At 41.9% G+C, this 25,698-nt stretch overlaps 1 protein-coding gene across 1 annotated transcript in view; it reads right to left on the reverse strand.

The window, feature by feature from the left end:
- STXBP5L (syntaxin binding protein 5L) overlaps positions 1–25,698 on the reverse strand; it is a 1,741,945-nt gene that overhangs the window by 806,807 nt on the left and 909,440 nt on the right. The window contains exon 11 of the mRNA XM_078656640.1: positions 14,788–14,860. Coding sequence (XP_078512766.1) covers positions 14,788–14,860 — 73 coding nt within the window. The remainder of the gene's footprint in view (positions 1–14,787; positions 14,861–25,698) is intronic.

Genomic DNA, 25,698 nt, shown 5'->3' on the forward strand with positions numbered 1-25,698 from the left:
TTATGAAAAATTGAGTGAGAAGGATGTGAGCCACTTCATATACAGGTTTGTATATGGTTTAAAACCTGAAATTGGTGAAATTATTAGATCTGGAATAGTTGGCTGGCTATCACTTTCAGTTGATGACATTTTAAGAAAAGCAAAATATTGCAGTGATGAAATAGATGCCAAACAAAAGAAGCTAAAAGAAAAGGCTATGTGGGCACAGGTAAAGGTAGCTGAGCAGCAGATAGCAACATTAGAAAATAAAAATGTTCATCAGAATCAAGGCAAATTTAAAGGTAATTTTAATAAGCAAAAATGGATAGGGAATATTGAAGAGTTAAAGCAGAAACTCCCATGTTTTAATTGCGGTGAAATTGGACACTGGACGCGCGAATGTAAGAATCCGCCCAGAAATTTTTAAAATGCGTCATTAAATCCACAGATGCAGAATAAGATAAATCAGCAGCAACAGCTACAGCGACAGGTAGTGAATCAGCAAAGTCAAATTCCACAACCGCCACTTCCAAACTGTGTGAATGTGCAGAGATACAGTACAGAAACAGGATTCTGCGGAGGTGAACAGGTAAACAGACCGCAAAGAGTGAATGTGCCAAATGTTTCTCAACAATATTTGATGAAAGAAAATGGAGGGAGTGATTCTGAGGATTGCTTATGACGGTGCCTGAGAGAGGAGGAAGAGTGTGTGCTTGGAGCCACTCTTGAGGTAGATCAATCTGGTCCATTTGTAAATGGTAAAGTGAATGATGTAGAAATCACTTTTCTTGTGGACACAGGTGCTACCGGTTCTACTGTTAGATCAGTGGAAATAGAAAACCTGCCTCTCTCTGTTGATACTATCCAAGTAGTTGGCGTAGCTAATCAACAAATTAAAACAGATTTAACAGAACCAGTTGAAGTTGAAATTGGTAAATTTAAAGACAAACATAGATTTGTAGTTTGTAACAGCAGTCCTGTAAACTTGTTAGGGAGGAACATTTTATGCAAGATGAATTGTAAAATATATTGCTCACCGGATGGTATTGAGCTACAAACTCAGGAAGAAGATGGGCTTTACAGGTTAACAATGTTAATGGTTGAAGCAGAGGAAAGTAAATTATTTCCTGCATTTGATCAAAATAATTTGCCTGAAGAATTAAAAGAGACAATCGATGCTAAAATCTGGGATTTGACAGGAGATGAAATGGGCTTGATGAAAAATATAGACCCAGTAAAAATAACAGTGAAACAAGGAGTAGATTTTCCAAACATCCCACAGTATAAAATGAAAGCAGATGTTATTGAAGGTGCTATACCTGTAATTGTCAAATTCATAAAACAAGGTGTTCTAAAAGAAATTGAAAGCAGTCCATGTAATTCACCGATTATGGGAATTAAAAAGCCAAACGGAACTTTCAGGATTGTTCAAGACCTGAGAAAGGTTAATCAAATAGTTGTTCCATGTTGCCCAGTTGTACCAAACCCAGCGGTAATTTTATATCAGATTCCGCATGATGCAGAATGGTATACAGTTATAGATCTTTGCAATGCATTCTTTACTGTTTCATTGTATCCAGAAAGCCAACAAATGTTTGCGTTCAGGTTCCAAGAGTGTATCTTAGCATGGTGTCGTATCCCTCAAGGGTATACAGAGAGTCCATCTATTTTTAATCAGTTGCTGAAGAAATCCTTGGAAAATCTAGACTTACCTTGAAAATCAACATTAGTGCAGTATATAGATGATCTCCTTGTAGCTGCAAAAACACAAGATAACTGTGTAACAGATACCATTATTCTGTTGAATCACCTGGCAGATGAGGGACATAAAGTGTCTCCTGCAAAATTACAGTTTTGCAAACAGGAGGTAAAATATCTTGGTCACAAAATTGCTAAAGGAATCAGGCAAGTAACAATTGAGAGAATAAAAATGATTCGGGGAATGCAACCTCCGAAAACACAGAGACAGGTCAGAATGTTTCTCTGAATGGTTGGTTATTGTCGTCCATGGATTAGTGGCTTTTCAGTAATTGCAAAACCTTTGCAGAGACTGACAAAAGCAGACATAAAAGACCCGATTACTCTAACAGAAACTGAGTTAGAAGCTTTTGAACAGTTAAAAAGAAGTTTGTGTGAAGCTCCAGCATTGGGAATGCCAGATTATGAGAAGGAGTTTGAGCTGTATTGCAGTGAAAGGGAAGGTTGTGCATTATCAGTTCTAATTCAAAGACATGGAAAACTGAGAAAGCCAATAGCTTATTTCTCAGCAGTTCTTGATCCTGTTGCAAAAGCATTACCAGGCTGCTTAAAAGCAGTAGCTGCAACAAGTGTAAGCCTAGAACAAAGCGAGGGTATAATAATGGGATTCCCTGTAAAAGTATATGTACCTCATTCAGTTGAAATTCTTCTTACAAGAAGCAAAACGCAGCATTTGACAAGTAACAGGTTAACAAAATATGAGAAAGTTATTCTGGGATCAGATAACGTCTCGATTGCGAGGTGTGTACATTTAAATCCTTCCACATTATTGCCTGATGGTACTGCAACAGAAATCAGAAATGAGAATGATATTGATAATGAATGCTTAGATGTTTTAGAATATTGCACCAAACCTAGGCAGGATCTTAAAGACGTCCCATTACCTGAATCAGATTTTGTTTATTTTGTTGATGGTTCATGTTTAAGAACAAATGAAGATGTTGCAGCATATTCTGCCTGTACAGTTGCAGACGTAGTTGAAGCATCTTGTCTCAAAGGAATTCGTTCAGCTCAAGTAGCAGAATTGATTGCTTTGATTCGTGCATGTGAAAGAGCAAAAGAATTAAAAATTACCATAGTGACTGATAGTCAGTATGGATATTGGCGTAGTCCATGACTAAGGCCAGCTCTGGTCTCAAAGAGGTTATTAAACTTCTGCGGGAACTCCAATTAGGAATGCTAATTTGATCAAGAGATTGATAGATGGTATTCAGCTACCAGAGAAAATCGCTGTCGTGAAATGCACATCGCATAAAAAAGGAGAGGATTACATGACTAAGGGTAATGCCTATGCTGATGAAATTGCGAAGTTTTGCGCGAAGAACAATATGTCAATCAATCGCGAAAAAGACAATGAACATGTTTTGAACTCACTTATGCTAACATCTGTAGTTGAGACATGGCAAGGAGTGAAAGGTTTACAAAATGAGGCAGATAATGAGGAGAAAGACTTATGGTTAAGAGCAGGCTGCAGACAGCGAGAAGAAGATGAAATTTGGGTTTACAAAGATGACAGACCAGTAATGCCAGACTGCATGATTGCTGACATGGCAAGAATGTATCATGGTCCAGGACATTTAGGGAGAGATTCAATGATTAGATTATTTAGGCAGATATGGTACAATCCAAAATTCAGAATAATTGCAGAATCTTTTTGTCAGAGATGCTTAATCTGCCAGCAGATCAATCCGAGCAGAAAAACAGTTGTGAGCATGGGAACCATAGGACGGGAGGGTGGTCCTTTTACCAGACTACAAATGGATTTCATTGACATGCCACCTCACAACAAATTGATATATGTACTGGTGATAATCTGTCTGTTTTCAAGATGGGTGGAAGCGTTCCCAACACGTCACAATGATTCAGTTACTGTTGCAAAATTACTTTTAAGGGAGATCATGCCTAGGTATGGATTTCCAGTGACTGTCGAGGCTGATCGTGGAACACATTTTTGAAAACAGATTGTAACAATTGATTTGTGAAGCATTGGGTATAAAGCAAAAGCTACACTGTGCCTACAGACCAGAAACATCAGGTGTTGTTGAACAAGTGAATGGCACAATCAAGAATAGGATAGCAAAAATGTGTTTAGCTACAGGAATGAAGTGGACAGACGCACTTGTTTTGATGTCTTTGAGAAGTACTCCAGATAGAAAAACAGGTTTAAGCCCTCATGAAATACTCATGGGCAGAGTCATGAGACAAGCATTTGTTCCAATTGACAAACTACTGAGCATTAATGATAGCGTCATATTGGAATATTGCAAGAACCTATCTGACGTGGTGACTTCTGTGTTCCATCAGGTGGGAACTGAAGTGATTACTAAGGAAAAGGAGCAAGCTCATGATCTGTTACCCGAAGACTGGGTGAGGACAAAAGTGCACAGAAGAAGAAACTGTCTAGTACCCAGGTGGCAAAAGGCACGACAGGTGATTCTTGTCACAACTAATGCAGTGAAGTGTAAATGTCTGAAGAGGTGGATTCATGCTAGTCACATCATTCGTGTACCACCACCTGAAAATCCTGACGAAGGTGACACTACAGCTGATAGACTCTGAAGAAGATCCTGAAGATCGACAAGAAAGTCGACATCTGGAAGAAAATTCAAATGTGAATGAAGCATTGAATGATGAAATTGAAGAGGTTGTGATACAAGACTCTGAAAATGATGATCTGCTAGAAAAAGAAGCAGAAAAGGAGTCTGAACAAAAAGATCAGGAGAGTATTGAAAAGCAGATTGGAAGCTCTGGAAGAAGGAACGAAAATTCTGAAACTGGTGGATTGGAAGTAGTTGAAGAAGAAGAAGACGAATTACCAAGTACCAGCTATAAGGATGATGTTCCTAACAGAGTGAAGCTGCCGAGTAAAGAAGTACCTGAAACTAAAGCTGACATCACAGAGAGTGAATCAGACGAAAGTGATGATGAGTCCAAAGTGAAAAGACCGAGAAAAAGAGCTTGGAGAGTTGAGTGTAATTTAACAGAGCCAAAGAAGAAATTACCAAGAAAAGGTGATAACTGGCCTAATGAAAATGAATGCCTAAAATTCAAATTGGTTAACAGATTAAAAGAGCAAGTCTCAAGTCAGAAAAAAGACTCTGAAAAAAAATGAAGCAGGGAAGAAAATAGAAGTGATTAGCAGCAGAGCAAAGAGGATGATAAAACCTAACCAGAAATATAAGTCCCCTGAATAGACCTAATAATATTTCCACCAGTAGTGGAAGTAAATAGTAGTAGTCAGGAAGATTTAGATGACACAAGTGACAATGATTGAATTTGATTCCATATAGAGCTGAAATTTGTATTTGGCATAAGGCTGAAGAAATTGTGTTAGGTGACACAAGGTCGAAGAAATTGTGTTAGCTGGTAAAACACATTGATGTAAGACGTAAGGTCGAAGAAAAGCTGTTAGAAAGTAGGGTTTTCTTTAAAAAAAACAAAAAACTTGGGGGTATATGTTTGTTTAGTAAATCTGTATAATTAGAAATTTATGTTAGAAATTTAGAAATGTTTGATTTTTGTTTTTTTTGTAAGGCTCTTGTTTCAAAGTAAAGATGCCTTCTACTAATAGCAATTCAATATGTTCTATCCTAAGGAAATGTTGTAAAATGTCTTCTATTTGTGTGATTTTATCAATTTTGGTCTGGTTAATTTTAGCTGTCATTTTTCCTTTTGGAGTTGACAAGGAGTTGTACAAAGCTAACATGACAAGTAAAGCTATGGCTAAACAAGATAACCATGGTGCAGTTGGCAAAACTAACAGAGTTATTGATCACAAGCCAGAGATCCACCAAGATAGATCTATTGGTGATTTTTCTAGTAATACCTTCTCAAGACTTTTATCTGAATATGTTAAAGTGATGAATGTGAAAGATTGTTATATTTGTGTGAAATTACCTGCTTCCGTTTCGGAAGGGGTGACACATAATATGCTTCCTCTTACTTATTCAAAAGGGGGTGGTGATGGACAGAGTATCTGAATTAAGCAGAACACTCCTACCCAGTCAAAAGATCAGGGCTTGATCCATCACCATTTTTTAGCTCACTGCACCATCCCAGTTCAGAACCTGGCTACATGCAAATTAGTCTGACCCTGGCCCAGTGCATCATGGGAACAGGGCAGACCAAACTACCAAGCCAATTCTTTACTGGAAAGGAAACAAGCTTCCGGGGACCGGTTTCTGGCATTACAGCCGTCTTCGGCCCGGCTTGCTTGAATACTGATGGTGCAGTGAGCAAGGGACTCACATCTGAGCATACCCTTCCACACTTGTGGTGGCCAAAACAATTCAAAAGGGGGTGGTGATGGACAGAGTATCTGAATTAAGCAGAACACTCCTACCCAGTCAAAAGATCAGGGCTTGATCCATCACCGTTTTTTAGCTCACTGCACCATCCCAGTTCAGAACCTGGCTACATGCAAATTAGTCTGACCCTGGCCCAGTGCATCATGGGAACAGGGCAGACCAATCTACCAAGCCAATTCTTTACTGGAAAGGAAACAAGCTTCCGGGGACCGGTTTCTGGCATTACAGCCGTCTTCGGCCCGGCTTGCTTGAATCCTGATGGTGCAGTGAGCAAGGGACTCACATCTGAGCATACCCTTCCACACTTGTGGTGGCCAAAACGATTCAAAAGGGGGTGGTGATGGACAGAGTATCTGAATTAAGCAGAACACTCCTACCCAGTCAAAAGATCAGGGCTTGATCCATCACCGTTTTTTAGCTCACTGCACCATCCCAGTTCAGAACCTGGCTACATGCAAATTAGTCTGACCCTGGCCCAGTGCATCATGGGAACAGGGCAGACCAAACTACCAAGCCAATTCTTTACTGGAAAGGAAACAAGCTTCCGGGGACCGGTTTCTGGCATTACAGCCGTCTTCGGCCCGGCTTGCTTGAATCCTGATGGTGCAGTGAGCAAGGGACTCACATCTGAGCATACCCTTCCACACTTGTGGTGGGCAAAATGATTCAAAAGGGGGTGGTGATGGACAGAGTATCTGAATTAAGCAGAACACTCCTACCCAGTCAAAAGATCAGGGCTTGATCCATCACCGTTTTTTAGCTCACTGCACCATCCCAGTTCAGAACCTGGCTACATGCAAATTAGTCTGACCCTGGCCCAGTGCATCATGGGAACAGGGCAGACCAAACTACCAAGCCAATTCTTTACTGGAAAGGAAACAAGCTTCCGGTATGCTCAGACATGAGTCCCTTGCTCACTGCACCATCAGGATTCAAGCAAGCCGGGCCGAAGACGGCTGTAATGCCAGAAACTGGTCCCCGGTAGCTTGTTTCCTTTCCAGTAAAGAATTGGCTTGGTAGTTTGGTCTGCCCTGTTCCCATGATGCACTGGGCCAGGGACAGACTAATTTGCATGTAGCCAGGTTCTGAACCGGGATGGTGCAGTGAGCTAAAAAACGGTGATGGATCAAGCCCTGATCTGTTGACTGGGTAGGAGTGTTCTGATTAACTCAGATACTCTGTCCATCACCACCCCCTTTTTTGAAATTATTTTGGCCACCATAAGTGTGGAAGGGTATGCTCAGACATGAGTCCCTTGCTCACTGCACCATCAGGATTCAAGCAAGCCGGGCCGAAGACGGCTGTAATGCCAGAAACCGGTCCCCGGAAGCTTGTTTCCTTTCCAGTAAAGAATTGGCTTGGTAGTTTGGTCTGCCCTGTTCCCATGATGCACTGGGCCAGGGACAGACTAATTTGCATGTAGCCAGGTTCTGAACTGGGATGGTGTAGTGAGCTAAAAAACGGTGATGGATCAAGCCCTGATCTGTTGACTGGGTAGGAGTGTTCTGATTAACTCAGATACTCTGTCCATCACCACCCCCTTTTTTGAAATCCTCTTACTTATGGCATTACATGTAGTGTGGTAACTAGTTTGTTTTATCGGACAGGTCGTTTAGAGTATTATTATTCCAATTACGACTAAATTTTGCTAATCTAAAAGTTGACAACAGCCTGAATAAACTGAAACATGCAAAACAGATGAGGGAATTTTTCATAGTAACTAATGAACTTACTTATGAGTATGCTTTTAAAAACAATCTAACATGCAAGTTAAGGTCGGAAGAGAAATCTTTCCTAAATATGGTTGAAGAGAGAAGGGCAATTTATAAGAGAAATGAAATGCTGAAACAAACCAAATCTAAGTTTTGGCAGATTGAGGATGAAAAGCTCAATGGTAGAACAGAGAATGTTGCTATTCATATAGATAAACCTGTGAGTGGAAAGCTTTGTATTAGAAGAGACAACACGCTTTTTGACAATTACTTTGTAGGTGTAAGTCAATGCGAAGATACTTATCAGATTTTGGGTGGATGGGGATTCAAAGGTGGTAAAGATCTGATTGTTCCTGGAATTTATTTTGTGTGTGGGGACAAAGCTTACTATAATCTCCCAGATTACTGGTATGGGACTTGTTTTGTTGGTTTAGTTTTTCTAAAAAAATTTCATGTTGACAGAAATGCAAAGGGTTCATTTGAAATTAGCAATCATCTGAGCAGATTCAGAAGGGAAAGCTTTTCAGAAAATTTGGGTGACATATTTGGTGCATACCTATGGTGGGTATAACCCTAAATGCAGTAAAAATCAGAAAAATGTCTACAATTGTTGATAGATTATCAACTGACACTGCTAGTGGTTTTTAATTAGTTAATACTGAACTTATTGCCATGAGATCAATGGTAATGCAGAATGGTATTGCCCTTTACATTCTGCTAGCTAAGGAGGGAGGAGTCTGTGGAATTTTGCATGTTCAGCATTGCTGCACATATATCCCAGACAAGAGTCAGAACATTGAGTTGTACATCAAAAATATTACTGAGTTACATTCTGAAATAGAACCTTTAGAAGATGAAGATTTTTCAGAACGTTTGAGCAAAAGAATTGCAGCAATCAAAAAATGGTTTCAAGAGATTGGTAGTTCAATATTGGGCAAAATACTGACACCTTTATTAGTTATAGTCTTGGTGATACTTTTGTTAAAAATTAGTTACATGTTACACAAGAGAAAGAAATACCTAAGGGAAAAGAAAAGAATTTACAAACTTAGAAAAGAACAGGAAAAAGAGATAGAATTAGAAGAGTTCCGTAGATCCCAATATGAGAGTTATAAGCAAACAGCAGAATCAAAGGTTTAGAAATACTAATACTGTGATTGTCCAAAACATGTTCAAGGGTCACAATTTTTGCTGAAAATGTTGGGTGTAGTTTGGTAATTTTTAAATCACCAGATGAGGGAGTTGATGGAGCGAGATGCAGAGGAAAATTTTATTCTGACTCGCAAAGTTAAACTTCCATAATAAATAACCGTATTAATGAGTTTGTAATGAAAAGTACTAATCAACCTAGTTTAAAATGCATTTACACGACACAAGGGACTAACTCATGTGCTCTATGTTGCAACTGCAAGTACGTGGAAAATAATAAACTAACCTGTCTATTGTCTTTGTCAGTATTAAATGCGGCTGTTTAACTAATGACATGTGCTTATTTGTGTGTGCTTATGTTATGTCTTTATGTGACAAAAACGCATAAAAGAGTTCCAGTAGTTCCTGAAGAAGAAGGTAGATATGAAAGGCAGCTTTGTGTGGTCATCTAGGTAACATAAATTAATGGGTTAATAATTAGCAAAGGGGGTGGGTAACAGAATGAATCTTAATTCTCTAATTAATTAATGTTTTGTGTTTGTTTAAATGACAGTTTTCGAAAAGGAGGCCTAAGGCCTGTATAGTTGGTGTTTGGAATCCTGTCGTGAAGAGCCAAAGCACAAAGAAGTGGAAAGTTTTATCACATTGACGTTTGATAGAAAAATATATAAAAACAAGCATTGGCATTGCCAATAGGTCTCGCTTGTGGGACCTTATAAATATTTAGTTATGCAGCACAATATCATTAGTGCAACAACATCAACTGTTGCATGCCTAAACACTTATAAGGTACAAGGTTTAGCCGTGCAACAGCTGATGTTGTTGCACCAAGGATATTGTGCTGCAAAACTAAATACTTATAAGGTCACACAAGCGAGACCTATTGGCAATGCCAATGCTTGTTTTGTTTGTTTGCAGTGGGAAGAGGCTCAGAGGAGCTGGGTGTTGGGAATGTAAACAAATGGTGTAAAAATGCATTTGGTTGGAAGAGTAACATAGAGAAGGGGGGCAGGGATGTGAATGGGCAAGCAGCAGATGGCGAGGAAAGACCAAATCCAGAATTGCAGAGCACACAAACTGCCCCTGAGGTGAAGTGTGGCACAGCGCGGTGGAAAAGGCATGCAGAGCGAGCAGCGAACCATTGATTTATTGTCACGAACAAACTAGAGTGCTGCATAGGAAATAAATCGATGTCACAAGCGCAAGTGGATAACGAGCCAGAGTGAGCAGTGAGGAGTTATTTTATGTCACGCTGTAAGGAGAGTGCAGTGTGAGAAAAGACTTGGTGCCTTAAGCGCTGGAGAGGAACGGGACAGAGCGAACAGCACGCAAGTGAAAAGGGAAGCGGAGCGAGCTGCGAGCTGTTCTTTTGAAGTCACGCATTGAGGAGAGTGCTGCGCATGAAAAGTCTCAGTGGCTGATATGACTACTAATTAAAGCAGTGTGGTTAGCAGCAAATGTGTAAAGAATAACCAGACGTTGAGAGCCAAATAAAGTAAAGTAAATCAACCTACTTACAGTAGAAGCTCACTCTGGACGGCAGGTAATACTCTGAAGACAAGGCCGCGAAAACAATTAAAAAAAAAAAAAGACGCGAGTGGTGCGAGCGCAAGAGCGGCCGGGAAACTGAAAGTACGGCCCATGATTAATTAGGGGAGGAGAAGCCGCAGAGCGCACGCTGGGCGAAGCCCTTTGATGTGCTGTGCCGCGGCCGTTAAAAAAATGCAATTAGGAGGGAGGGAGGCTGATGCGCGTGCTTGTTTGATCACGTGATTCACGTGAACTTAAAGAAAACCGCAGCGCAAGAAGCCCTTGGTTTCACGAGGATTTTCAGGACATGAATTCTCGCTCCGCTCAATGCGCTTGCGCGCATTGATAGGTCGCGAGACCTAATGAACAGTGCTAAACGTGCTCTCGAAGTGACGGATTCAAGGACAGGATGCGGCAAGTCTGCCAAGCTAAGGAAGTAACGGACTGTTACTCGTGAAAATGTTGCATTTCTGAGGAAGCCAAAAGTCATGTATTATGTTGGACAATAGAGTCAAAGAAAAGGCTTGATTTTGGTATGGAAATGTGATGACCTGACATGGACTGACATCAGTCAGCCAATGGGAACTCTGGATGGCAAAAGAAAGTATATTTTTTTAGTGGAGATTAGCTAGTTAGAAAGGTATAAAACCTAGCCCCATGGACAGGAGGGCGCTTCTCGCTTTTCGATTCCTGAAGGGCGTGATGTGCTGTTGGACATTTTGGCGCACGTAAGGACAGCAGTCTTTAATGACTATTCTTTTAGGTGGAGCGAGTTTTAGACAGGGAAATAGAACTTAGGAGATGGAAACTGTTTCTTTTACTTAATTCATGATAACTGATTTTGCTTTGAAATGCCAGTCTAATATGCCTTTTTCCTCAATAAAATGCTGCTAATAATTTGCTAATAAAATAAAGATTTAATCGAAAATGCTCTTTCTTTAAATAATAGAGTTAATAAATAAGATTTTGAAACGACAAGCTGGTCTTGTTTATTCATAGTCTTTATTACCATTAGTTGATCCATTTGCCCAAGTGACTTAATTAAAATGATAAATGTTTAACAACCATGGTAAGAAACGTTATACTGCAGTTGTATATAAATGTGTAAATAGTTAGTGAATAGAATTGATTAATTAGGTCACATGATTCAGTCGCTCAAAAATTGTCTCGTTGGTTTATGGGCCTTGGTAAGTGATTCTTGATTAATGGTGAGTATTGTGAAGATAGGTAGCGTTGGTGAGACAGTTTTTCATTAGGAGCGCTGGATCAGCGGCAAAGCTCATGCAAACTTAGCAATGTCGATACTGTCCCTAAGGGCCATATAACACGTCCAATTCACACTTTCCTTTTTCTCATCATCACTGTTCCCCTTGCAATGTCCCCTTATGTTCCCATTCACTGCCCCTCTCACTCCTTCCTTTTATTTGCTCCCAGCACCTCTCATATTTCTTCCCATTCCCCTCTTCAATTTCCCTTCTACTCTCTTCCCTCATCTCGCCCTCTCTTCTCACCCCTTCCCGTCTCCCCTTGCTTTCACGGTCAGTTGACTGCTTCTGTAGGGTGACCAGGCGTCCCCGTTTTACCAGGACGGTCCCTGTTTTTAACCTGCTGTCCCAGCAAATTTCAAGAAATTTAGCTCATGTCCCCGTTTTTGGAGAGGGACGACTGAAAACGGTGGGAGGTGTTTTTTATGTTTTACAAATCAGGGATAGTTAGCAGTTGTTTCAAGAAAGCAATTTAATTAACAGGCAAGCTACTGGGCTTAAAAATTGCATTTTATGTATGTTCTTACTGCCTGTTCTGTAATTCTCTGCTGAGGTGCGCTCTTATCGCTTAAAGTAAAATGGTAGTCCTTCTTCTATTTTTGTGAAATGTCCCGGTTTTTGGCTTTAAAATTCTGGTCACCCTATGCTTCTGGTTTTGCATCATCATCTCTCCCCTGATAATGAGCATATCTGCCCATCTCAAAGTTCCCAGCATGCCACATGCCAATCCTTTCTTTGAAGATGCTCTCCATGTTGGAAGCCCCATAGAGAGGGCTGGAGGTGGACGACATTCTCTTATTTCACACCGTATTACACAATGCACAAAAATGTTCCAGTGGAGGATGAGCCAAAGACGGGCCATATCTGGGCAGCACCAGCTGGGTGGCAGGACCACTGCACCATCCTCCTCTGATGCAGCCCCTCCCTCCCGACTAGCTTCCAGATCTGACCTTGTGTCTCCCGCAGACTACATTCAGACATGATGCAATTCTACTCCCTCCTGATTTATCCATGTAATTATGGATTTTTATTAAGTCCCTCCTCCCACTGTTCACTCCCGTGGTCAACTGCCCCCCCCCCCCCCCCCGACTCAAACACCTTCGCAGAAGCCCCATCTTCGTTCGTGGCCCATCCATTGCAATACATACTATTGTACCTCTGGCCAGGGGGTGCCTTCTCACAGCCCTCACCCTTAAGCAATGTTAGAGAACAAAAAGCTGGCAGGAGCCCTCCCCTCCAAGCTGGACTTGCATGCTGCAAGGAGGCGGGAGAGACCTCACTCTGCACTCGGTACAACCAGTGCTTTCAGCACCAAGGAAGAAAACTGACTGTCCATATGTATTTTGTTTTTTTCCCATACTCCAGGGTTTTCCTCCTCCAGCTAGTTTCCATACTGTGGTTTGCTCTCTCCTGCCACACTCAGATGTGGACTTTGAGCCGCCGGTGCATCACTTTTTTTTTACACCGGCGGCGCTTTCATAGCTCCAAATTTACAAAGTGATGCATCGAGGCAGATGTGTCACTTTTCATTGCGCTGCGTCAGTTTGTTCCTGTGCCTGAATGGGCTGCGTTAATCATATGCAGGCGTTCCCTTCTACTTTCTATTGTAAACTGATGCTGTGGTGTTTATGAGTTTTAGCAAAAGTAACGCAGCATCTGCAAGTAACACGTACAGCCTGCAATGTGGCAAAATTCCTACTCCTCAAAAACCAGGCGTAGGAATGACGCATTGCCTGCGGAATAAGTATCTGACCGGCTGAATTCACTTAAAACACTGTAATTAGTCATTGAATCACATTCCGTCAACTAGTAGTATGCCTACACATGCATCAATGATGGTATTGGACCCCTTGAGCAACCTGAGATAGAGGTAAGTACACACACAAGGTAAGTAACACAGGACCTGTCACTTTACATCACTTTACTTGTATGCATCCACTCACATTACTGTTTCACTCAACATGTCACACATACTTAGGTATCTTACACATAAGTAGACCATGCACACTGTAATGTGACACATAGCCATACTTCATACTTGCATGCTTTACATCCAGGACCTATGGAATGGTGTCCAAGGTGACTTTACCACCATTACACTCTTCACCGGCCATTTGCGTCATTTAGAGACGATGCATGGCCTCTGTTTGTGATGCATAGCTTCAGTTGAGCTTGTCGTAAGCCCGAATTCAGCCACACATCACTTTTCTAGCTTCTGCGTCACTTTCAAGTACGCATCCCTCCCCACCAATGCGTCTGTTTTTTTGCCCCATGCTTGTTCGTAAATACGGTGCATCCTTGGCATTAAAAAATTACTTAACGCCGCACAAGTATTTCTGACGCATTGCTGCATTGTGGCAGTGATACGTCTGTTCTTGTAAATGAGACCCACATGGTGATAACCCAAACCCCCTACTCATGCTGTCCTTTCATTTCATTGCTCCCTGGATGAAAGTAAAGAAAATAAGTGCGATATGACGCGGCCAGATCTGGCTCCGTCACAGCTCTTTATTGTATTTACTTTAAGCCACGTTGCACAGCAACCCATGCTTCTGTGCAGCATGTCTAAAATACATTGGCATTGACAAAGCCAATAAATCTCGCATTGGCAAAGCCTATTGGCTTTGCCGATGCTTGTTAACTAGGTTATTCATCAGCTCTAAGACGGTGATAACCTCAAACAGTAAATACTGGGACAAGAACATGCATTGAGATTACTTAGGATTACTAGTAACTGGCGCAGTCCTCAACATGCACATGGTTTGCTTCTGTTGAGCCCATCACCCTGGAAGCCTGTGGTCTCCACGCCGCAAGTCTGGGATAAATGGGGACGAGGAACTTTAAAGGGAGAACTTCCCGTATCCTTTCACTTATACGTATTTCACAAACTGTTTACACCAACACTGGAAAAAGTGAGACATAATAATAGCATTTCTACTAAGGTGTGACCTTTTGAGTGTTCAGTTTATGCCTTCCAATGTCCAGGATTGATAATGCTTTTGAGAAGCTACAAATAATATTATCCCTCATCAGAGGCAGACATACAGCCAGTGTTTGAGTGGCGCCAGGCAGCCCAGAGTTACTTACTTGCTCTGCGTCAGATCAACTACAATCAGATCTTTTTCCAGCAGCACCGCCACGGCGTAGGGTTCCTGGAACTCTGCAGAGGACAAGAAACAAACATATGTTCAGAATGCAGGCTTCTCTCATTAGACATGGCAGTCATGAGACCAAGTTGTAGAGTCACTTGCCTCCATGTCTTTAATAGAACCTAGACTTACAGTAAAGCTGAACAGAACAACACAAGGTAACCTGAAATATCTTTAGAAATATGACGTGTATTAAAATTTGCAAAACAAAACTTAACAGGGAGAAAAGACTACACAATTAGCTCTTCCTTTCTAGCTGACATTTGACCTGTGCCTGCGCTCTGTGCGCTTCAGGATTCGAGCTGCTGCTTGTTTTTAAAGCTTACCTCGTTTTTCATTTTCTTTCCGTTTTCTGTTATTATTCCCTGCTTTTAACTGCGCCTGGCCCTCACTTGCATTTTAACTTCTGGGAAACACACCGCTGTTGGGCGGGTCCGCTTCCCTGCGTAGCTCCTCGCAGTAGTGCCATCTTGGAAGTAGATGGTGCCGCTTTTCTGCGCGAACAGGTAGGCTTGACGCTTTAGTTGTCAGTTGGACGCTAGGCGGGTACATAAGTGCGGAAAATCATTAGCTCTTCCTTTCTAGCTGACATTTGACCTGTGCCTGCGCTCTGTGCGCTTCAGGATTCGAGCTGCTGCTTGTTTTTAAAGCTTACCTCGTTTTTCATTTTCTTTCCGTTTTCTGTTATTATTCCCTGCTTTTAACTGCGCCTGGCCCTCACTTGCATTTTAACTTCTGGGAAACACACCGCTGTTGGGCGGGTCCGCTTCCCTGCGTAGCTCCTCGCAGTAGTGCCATCTTGGAAGTAGATGGTGCCGCTTTTCTGCGCGAACAGGTAGGCTTGACGCTTTAGTTGTCAGTTGGACGCTAGGCGGGTACATAAGTGAGTCATGCTGACGCGCAGCGGTCACGCTCAGCGGGGACGCCAGACTGACGCCGGAGTTACGCCAGAGTTCAGCCCGTCTGCGCCCGTCCGCACTGAGGACGCGTTGCAGGACGGGCTGGACCCTGAGACTCCCGACTTGTTCGCTCCGTCTTCCAAGGTCGATCTGTTTCGTGTCTTGCTGTCTCTTAGACCCCCTGTGAATCTTTGCCATCATCGGCTCCTCCCGGAGGTTCTACATCAGGCGCGGTCATGCCCCTCATGTAAAACATCTATTGACTTTTCTACACAGGCTACTAGGAGTCCTGCTCTCCCTCTCCCTGGTCGACCAATCGGTCAACCCAAACAGGGCTTTCTGATTAATGCACGGTCTCTGATCAAACATGGGATAGATTTTCATGACTTTGTTAGCATGAGGCAGCCGGACTGGGTCTTTGTCACCGAGACATGGGCCTCGGACTCCTCTGGCCACGACCTTCTTCTGGCTATACCGGAAGGATACGCGTTTCAGAGGTTGGATAGAGTGCGTTGTAGAGGTGGTGGATTGGCTATCCTTTTTAAGTCCACACTCTCTTGCACTGTAAAATCTCTATCGGTTTCCACCGATCCATTTGAGGCCCTATATTTTAGTATTGTGTGTGCCCCGTCGAGTTCCTTCACTGGAATCCTCGTATACAGACCTCCAGGCTCCAGAACCAATTTCTGCTCCGAGCTTTTTAGAATTCTGGAACCCTACTTTGGTAGTTCTCACTTTACTATTCTCGGTGACATGAATTTTCATCTAGAGGATAGGGCTTCGAAAGACACATCCTCCCTGGTTAATTCCCTGGAGGCATGTGACTTTGTCCAAAGGGTTCTTCATCCGACTCACAAGGCTGGTCATACCCTCGATGGGATATTTTCTAATGATTCTAGACTAACTGTCCGCACGCCTGTGCCGATAATTTGGTCTGATCATTTAGCAGTTCCCCTGTCCTTAGACATTCCCTGTCTTGAAGGTAATCTGGGTACCAACAAGAAATGTTTCAAAAGAAACTTCAGGAATCTTACAAATGAGGCTCTCGCCCCTTTTATTCAAAATACTAATATCACATCTCAGCGGATGGTGGATGAGGTGGCACAAGAACTCATCGACTCTATTACCGAAGCCGTAGATGAGCTAGCCCCCCCCTCTCTTAAATTTGTAGCGCGACAGAAGCCAACAGCTCCTTGGTTTACTGAGGCACTGAGGCTTCTCAGACAAAAATGCAGAAAAATGGAACGGGGATGGCGCAAATCCTGGGACCCTAAAGATAGAGAAGCCTACAAGGTCATGTTACGAGAATATAAGAGCAGAGTGATTAAGGAAAAACAGGATCACTTTACCAACCTGACCTGTGCTCTCACGTCATCTAAAGAGCTCTTTAAGATCGTGGACTCTCTATGCTCTCTCCAGGCACCTGATCCCGTGGTTGCATCACAGGAGCTATGTAACAACATCTCAGATTTCTTCTATAATAAAATAGATGATATCTATCTAGCTCTACAATCACAGAGGGTTTCTCTGAGTGAGGAGGACTCCTCTCGAGTCAAACTTCTGGAATCTTGGGATGCGGATACTCCTCAGGTCCTTAACCATTTCCCTGCGCTCTCCCTGGAGGGACTCAATCTCCTCCTCGACAAAACGAAATCAGCTTATCCGCTGGACCCGGTTCCTTTGAAAATACTAAAGGACCGTAGGGACATCATTCTTCCTCCGATGTTGGAAATAATGAATGGAGCCATGGAACATGGTATTTTCCCGGTGGCATGGAAGAGAGCTATTGTAAAGCCTCTTCTCAAAAAGCCCTCCCTGGATCCCGGCATATTGAAGAACTTCAGGCCAATATCCCTCTTGACGGCCCCTGCTAAGATGCTGGAGGCCCACTTGAATTATCATCTTTCCAATTTCCTTGATGCTTCAGGGTTTTTGGATGGGTCCCAGCATGGCTTTAGAAAGCTACATAGCACGGAATCTGCTTTGACCAAAGTCACGGATAATATTCGCAGGAAAGTAGATCTGGGGCAAACCACCGTGCTTGTACTGCTGGATCTTACAGCTGCATTCGATACCCTGTCTCCCGATACTTTAACATCTAGGTTAAGGGAGGCTGGGGTAGCAGGACCGGCCCTCAGTCTCCTGAGCTCCTTTCTTCACCAACGAGAGCAGCGTGTAATGCTAGGAGAGTACCTCTCCCCTGTCAAGTCTCTGCAATGCGGGGTGCCACAAGGGTCGGCATTGAGTCCGACCCTGTTCAATGTCTACGTGGCCCCCCTTGCAAGACTAGTAAGATCTCAGGGGATGGAGGTAGTGTCGTATGCCGACGACACGCAGATTATGGTGTCCCTGACCCACTCTGTTAATGTCACCGCGTCAAGCTTTAGATCCTGCATGCAACTTGTTGCAGAGTGGATGATTCTCAACTCACTAAAGCTGAATGGTGACAAGACAGAGGTCCTGGTCTTTGGCAAAGACCAGGGCATGTGGTCGGGTGAGTGGTGGCCTTCATCTTTAGGCATCTGCCCCACTCCCACACAATCTGCTAGGAACCTAGGCGTCATCTTTGACACTCGGCTCTCCATGGAACTCCAGGTCAATAGGACGGTGGCCACCTGCTGGGGTGTCATTAGGACTTTGGAAAGAATTGTCCACTATCTTTCTTCTCAGGCACGGAAGCAGGTTGTGATCGCTCTTGTTGGCTCAAGGCTCGACTATTGTAATTCACTTTACGCCGGGGCCAACAAGGGCCTTCTGCAGCGCCTGCAGGTTGTACAAAATGCGGCGGCGCGTTTTGTTCTGGCCCTGCCTTGGCTGTCCTCTATGACCTTGGCTAGGAAGAATCTCCACTGGCTCCCTGTTCCTTCCAGAGTCCTGTTCAAACTTCTCTGCCTCACATATAGTGCTCTGATGGCAGGCCCAGCTGATGCCCTTGGATCTCTGCTCACCAGGTATGTTCCGAGCAGATGTTTACGCTCGCTAGAGCTAAACCAACTGGTTGTTCCGCGAGCTAAGAAGGCTAGATGGGGGAGTAAGGCCTTTTCCATCCTGGCACCCCAGATCTGGAATACACTTCCCCTGGAGATCAAATTACTGCCTTCACTTGATCTCTTCAGGAAAGCGTTGAAAACTTGTTTTTTCACTAAAGCATATCAGTAAGCTCCTGTTTCTGACTGCTGTCAGCTAGTTGTTTGCGTTAGGCGCCTTGACGCCCACTGGGCATAGTTGCGCGTTACAAATGCCATTTCATTCATTCATTCACAATGTAATCTGCACAGAGCAACTATTAAGTTCAACAAATATTCATTCTAGGCTAAATATACGTTTTGAAGTCACCACACCAGACCAACATTAGCAGTGCCGCCACTCCCTCGGTATTCCATGAATTCCTATCAGTAACTTCTGCAGAGTACTCGTTGATAGACAGGCCTAACAGAGCCAATACTTGCTGGCCTTTTATCCAGTCCTTCCCTGAGCAGGAAGCTGGTGCTCTCAGGAGCATAATGGGAAACTGAGATTTCCTTTCACTGCAATAGACTTTGAAGAACCAAGTGAACTGTTCATTATTTTAATGAAACTCCTTAGTAAGCATGTGCTCTGCCTTGATAAATTTAGCTTGATTGAATGGCAGCAAATGGCAGAGTGAAGGCTAATTTGGAGAGAATGACTGCATAAAAAGAGGGAAAACTAGATTTGATCCTTTATTGACACACAAAGTTACAGATGTTTGCATAAAAGTATTTATATACAGAGATTTACAAGCAAGATTTACAAAGAAGTAGAGCCCAGTGCACCCCTACATTAGAGGTGTGGAGTGGAATGGAGGAAGATAAGGGAGGGGATGCAGGCAGAACACAAGGGAATTTCAGCTGGAGCCCAGCATATGGAGGGTTTACACATGACAAGTGCTTCTCCAAAGGCAGCATGGTGGAAGTAGCCAGAATGTACAGGAGATTTTAATAAAAGGTAGGGACTGGGATAAAGTTAAAAATGGAGTGATGTGATGCAGATGGGTTATAGGTCACTGACACCTAGTGGTATGGTCAACACGTTTCGGCCAGTCAGTCATCCCTACAAGTTTAAGGCCTTCGTCAGGACCATGTGCATGGAAAAACTACAGGGCATATTATCAAGCCCAATTTTGCCGCTTTAGAGGCCGTTTTCGGCTGAAAAGCGGCGATTTAAATATCGCTCTATTATCAAGGACATGCTAATGCGTGTTCCCTTGAGTTAGCAGCCGTCTTTTCTCCACTTTGCATGTCAGCGATTATTATTGCTAATGACATGCAAAGTGGGTGTTCCTCACAGAACAACAGGGGTAAACATCGCTAAAACTGCATTGCGATATTTACAAGGATACCCCAGACCCGCAAATCGATTCTCAAAGTCGCGCTAAGGCCCCTTTATCACAGGATTTTAACTCCCGCTATTAATCCGATGTAGCCATCTTTTACATTGGAGGTGGATCTCAGGGCTAAGTCCACACCTGCCTATTATCAAGGTTTACATTATCGCAGGTCATTTTTCGCTGCTTTTCTCATGATAATGCATGTTATCAGCCTCTATCACTGGATTTCACATTGCCTGGGTGAAAAGCGTTAATAATACGTTGCTAACCCGGCGCTGAAATCCAGTGATAGACGGCGATAATGAAAATCACGCTATAAGCAATTTGCAATAATTATCGCATGTGCTTGATAATATGTCCCTATACTTTAGGGGATCCCTTGTGTTAATGTGTGTATACCATCTAACTTACAAGTCTTTATCCAGGATTAGAACTTTGCCTGGAGTAGATCGGTTGTTATAGGCATAGTCTTTACCCTTATGATGATTGTAGGTGTACCCCATGGGATTTAGGAGGACAAGGATTGGTCTGTCATGATTTGGTGCAAGGCCGTCCAGCGAAGTGCCACTGTCTCTCTCATTTGGGAGGGGAGAGAGACAGGGGTACGCCTACAATTTTAACCCTGTCCCTAACTTTTATTAAAATCTCCTCCTCAGGGACAGGAGATAATTTTACGATCCTCTTCTCACATCTTGACACTGCCACTACTCAGACTGTTTCCCTCCTGATGGAGGACATTGTCACCTGGAAAAGAGGACACTCATTTGATTAGACCCGATTATATTTTTTTCCACCATATCACACCTGGTTCAGTATCGAAATATCGAGGGACAGAATATCGAAGCCAAAATATCGATTTCAAAATATAGAGGGGTCGATTCCGATTCGGGAAAAAAATTGTCCGTACGATTCGTATCCGGAGCCCTCTCCGTACGAATTGTGAACATGCCGTACGAACTGACGAGTACGATCCGGACCGGGGGATGAGGATGCGATTCGTATGGTCCACGTCAGGTAAGGGCGATTTGTACGGAAAAGCACACATTCACATACACACCGAACGGTGCGTAAACCCCATGATCGCAGGGGTACGGTGCATACCCCTGCGATCATGGGGTGTACGCACCGTACCCCGCGATCACAGGGTGTACGCACCTTACACCCAGCGAACATGGGGTATGGTGCGTACACCCTGTGATTGCGGGGTACGGTGCGTACACCCCATGATCGAAGGGGTATGCACCGTACCCCTGCGATCATGGGGTGTACGCACCGTACTCGGGGGGGGGGGTGTTCCGTACCTGTTTCGAGGCGAACTCTGCTTCTCCTGACGTTTTCGGCTCCCGTACAAAAAGCGTCGTACGGTGCGTACCCGACACGATTCGTACTTACTGGGTCGGAAAAACCAGCCGCGAACCGTACGGATGTGGCGTACAGCGGGTTCCGAGGGAGATTCGTATGGTGATTTCATTCGTACGGACTCTGTACGATTCGTACGGAGTCCTGCTCCTGGTACGAATCGTACTTCGTGGTACGTACGGGGGGCGTTGCAGAGTACGATTCGTACAGGAAAAACTGAGTGGTTTTTCCTTGAATCGGAATCGACCCCAGAATGTTAAAATATAGTTAACTAAAATATCAAATTTTTTAAATGTATTAAAAATACTAGAAATGTAATTAAATAATGAACATAATTAAATAAAACATAATTACAATAATGTGAAAAACCTTCAAATGTAAAAATAATAAATGAAACGTAAAAATTTAGTTTTTTATATGAATTAACTTAATAATATTATAAAATAATTATTAATTTTAATTATAAAATATTTAGAACATTACTAAAAATATATTGACATAAATATATAAACATAATTTTTAAATATAAAATAAATACAATATAATAATTAAAATAATTACAATAATAATTTTTATGTTAATTAATAATGAGTGCAACAGTAGTGAAAAAGTTGGATAGCGTAGGGGTAAAAATTACTATTCCCACTCCAGAGAGTGCAACAGTAGGGAAAACATTGGATAGCGGGAGGGTAAAAATTACTATTCCCACTCCAGAGAGTGCAACAGTAGGGAAAGCGTTGGATACCGTAGTGGTATAAATTACTATTCCCACTCCAGTGAGTGAACAGTAGGGAAAGGGTTGGATAGCGTAGGGACAAAAATTAGTATTCCCACTCCAGAGAGTTCAACAGTAGGGAAAGCGTTGGATACCGGGGGGGGGTGATAATTACTATTCCCACACCAGAGAGTGCAACAGTAGGGAAAGCGCGGATAGCGTAGGGGTAAAAATTACTATTCCCACTCCAGAGAGTGCAACAGTAGGGAAAGCGTTGGATAGCATAGGGGTAAAAATTACTATTCCCACACCAAATACTGCAACAGTAGGGAAAGCGTTGGATAGCGTAGAGGTAAAAATTACTATTCCCACTCCAAAGAGTGCAACAGTAGGGAAAGCGTTGGATAGCGAAGAGGTAAAAATTACTATTCCCACTCCAGAGAATGCAACAGTAGGGAAAGCGTTGGATAGCGGGGGGGGGGTAAAAGGGTAAAAATTACTATTCCCACTCCAGAGAGTGCAACAGTAGGGAAAGCGTTGGATAGCGGGGGGGGGTAAAAGGGTAAAAATTACTATTCCCACTCCAGAGAGTGCAACAGTAGGGAAAGCGTTGGATAGTGAAAGTGTAAAAATTACTATTGCCACTCCAGAGAGTGCAACAGTAGGGAAAGCGTTGGATAGTGTGGGGGGGGTAAAAATTACGATTCCCACCCCAGAGAGTGCAACAGTAGGGAAAGAAATAATGTAATATTAAAATAAGATTACATTAATTATCAATGCCAATAAAAAAAAAATTAAAAATAATGACCAATTAATAACAATTAATTACCAACTTAAAAAAATTATTACCAATTAATAAAAATTAATTACCAATTAATAATGAATTATCAATACATATAAATAAAAATAAATCTTAACTTTATTACAATTAAATTACTTCCCACCCAATTCCCCTATAAATCCACAACCCGCTCCTAATAATAAAAAATACAATTAACATAATTATCAATTAATCAATTAATAAAAATGTATTACCAATTTATAAAAATGATCAATTAATAGAAATTAATTACCAGTTAATAATTAATTATCAATTGAATAATTATCAATACATATAAATAAAATGTAATATTTCATTTACTATAATTAAATTACTTACCACCCTATTCCCCTATAAACCCACAACCCGCTCCTAATAATAAAAAATACAATTAACAGAATTATCAATTAATCAATTAATAAAAATTAATTACCAATTAATACAATTCAATTACCAATTAATAATTATCAATCAATTCATTATCAATACATATAAATACAAATTAATATTTAATTTAATATAATTAAATTACTTCCCACCCTATTCCCCTATAAACCCACAACCCGCTCCTAATAATAAAAAATACAATTAACAGAATTACCAATTAATCAATTAATAAAAATGATTTACCAATTAATACAATTTAATTAATAATTAATAATTAATTATCCATCAATTAATTATCAATACATATAAATAAAAAATAATATTTAATTTAATATAATTACATTACTTCCCACCCTATTCCCCTGTAAACCCACAACCCGCTACGGAATTAAATTACGCAAAAATGTAATTACATAACATTCAATACTTTAAAAAAATTAAACGTACATTATAAAAATAATACATAATTTTAACACATATACTACCATACATAACACTAAAAAAAAATCGATATTATGGGAATCTATATTATAAAATTCGATATTGTGGAATTCGATATTTTGTACCCCATGTTCGATATTCTGTCCTATCTATATTTTGATAATTCGATATTCTGTCTATTCGATATTTTTGATTCGATATTCTGTCCATTCGATATTTTGGAATCGATATTTAGGGTATTCACCATCACACCTAGGTTGATGACATACACCATTGACTGTGAAGACGTCTTCAATACAATTTTCTTGGAGATCCTGTCAAATGTTTGTGGTTCACTCTCCTTTTGATTAGAGTGAGCATTTATAGTCATTCTTGTAGAGCGGAGTCTATAATCTAGAAGTAGGTCAAGGAATTTAGCATGAACTGCAATAGCTGGGGCCCGATCCAAACAACAGCAGCAGTCAGCCAGGTTTGGAGTTGGATATAAGAGGTTCTATGGGAAATTAGCAAGAATGCATTTCTTGACAGTGTGTTGCATTCCCTCAAATCAAGGAGACTTAGCGATACAGGTTTTACATAATTATTATAACAGCAAGATGTATATACATAGTACTGCAATAAATAATGGGAAAATATTTCCCGAAGAGGTGCTTTGGGTTGACAGCGATAGATTGCACTCAAGATCTGCGCATGAGCTGATCACGTAGGTTTGCTCATTTGAGCACTGGGGTAATCCCTATACGTTGTAACTTCTTTGACTGTGCCATCGACTATTCGATCTTCTAGGCATGTACACACAGCTCTTCGGGGCTGAAAAGGCTTTACCGGGCTGGGATTAGGTTCCTTCACTGGTGAACTGTCTTCGTAACAACCTTTATTCATTTTGGCAACAGCCATAACAATATACATGAAAAAGAAGAAAAAATGTAATATACAATGCAGTATTAAATCATGCCAGTCCTAGTCATAAATCGAAAATGTCCTTTGCTAAAGCTTTTCGTAAAAAGACAGAGAAGCTAAAGTACAATATATAAATCAATAAAGGTTTCATGAAAATGTTGATATCACTCAAACCTCTATCTACTATATCCTGGCAACAAAGTGCTCTTTCTAAAAGTAATGTTCACAGCTCTGCTGAACCTGTCTAAAGTGTAGAGGTATAGACAAAAGTTTTAATAAGGGAAAATGCCGTTTATGAAAGCAACCATGCTCTTTGGGCAAAAACACATAAACGACAACGTTGTCTCCATCCCTCAAAGCTTCAGTTTCACAAATCATTATTCAGGGACATACTGTTCCCTTTTGCCAGATAAACTTTGGTTGAGCGAGTTCCAAGTCTCTCAATAACAATTAGTAGTTTGTGTGTTAAATAATTAAATGTCAACAAAGAGGTCCTATGAATAGCAGAGATATATTTAGACTTTCAGGACTAATTCTCCAACTAATTTGAATGAGTTGGGCCAAATGGTGCTAGGGTAAATCCAAAGTGTCCACATTCCAAGATCATGAAAATTTCCCTACCATATACTGCCCAACTAATAGCACCTTCCCCCTCCTACACTGGATCAGAAGACCTCCAACATAGGGGTCTATTAGGATGGTGGGCGGACTTTGTCCGCCCGCCACTGCAATGGCCAAAGCAACCACCCGCCATATGTGCGGCAGTCCCGTGAGGCTGATTAGGATGCACCCACCACACAGGTAAAAAAGGCATTTGTGCATTTGCATGCACAACGTGACAGGCACCGTGCGGTGCCTGCCACTTTGTGCATGCAAATACAGGGGGGTACCATAGGTACCCCCCACGCCCCTGGGGGCCCGCAACTGGCCCCCACATTCAGGCACTACTTCGCCTGAATTGTAATATGGATGGCGGTATC

Source organism: Lissotriton helveticus, chromosome 8, assembly GCF_964261635.1.
Source record: "Lissotriton helveticus chromosome 8, aLisHel1.1, whole genome shotgun sequence".
Taxonomy (NCBI): domain Eukaryota; kingdom Metazoa; phylum Chordata; class Amphibia; order Caudata; family Salamandridae; genus Lissotriton; species Lissotriton helveticus.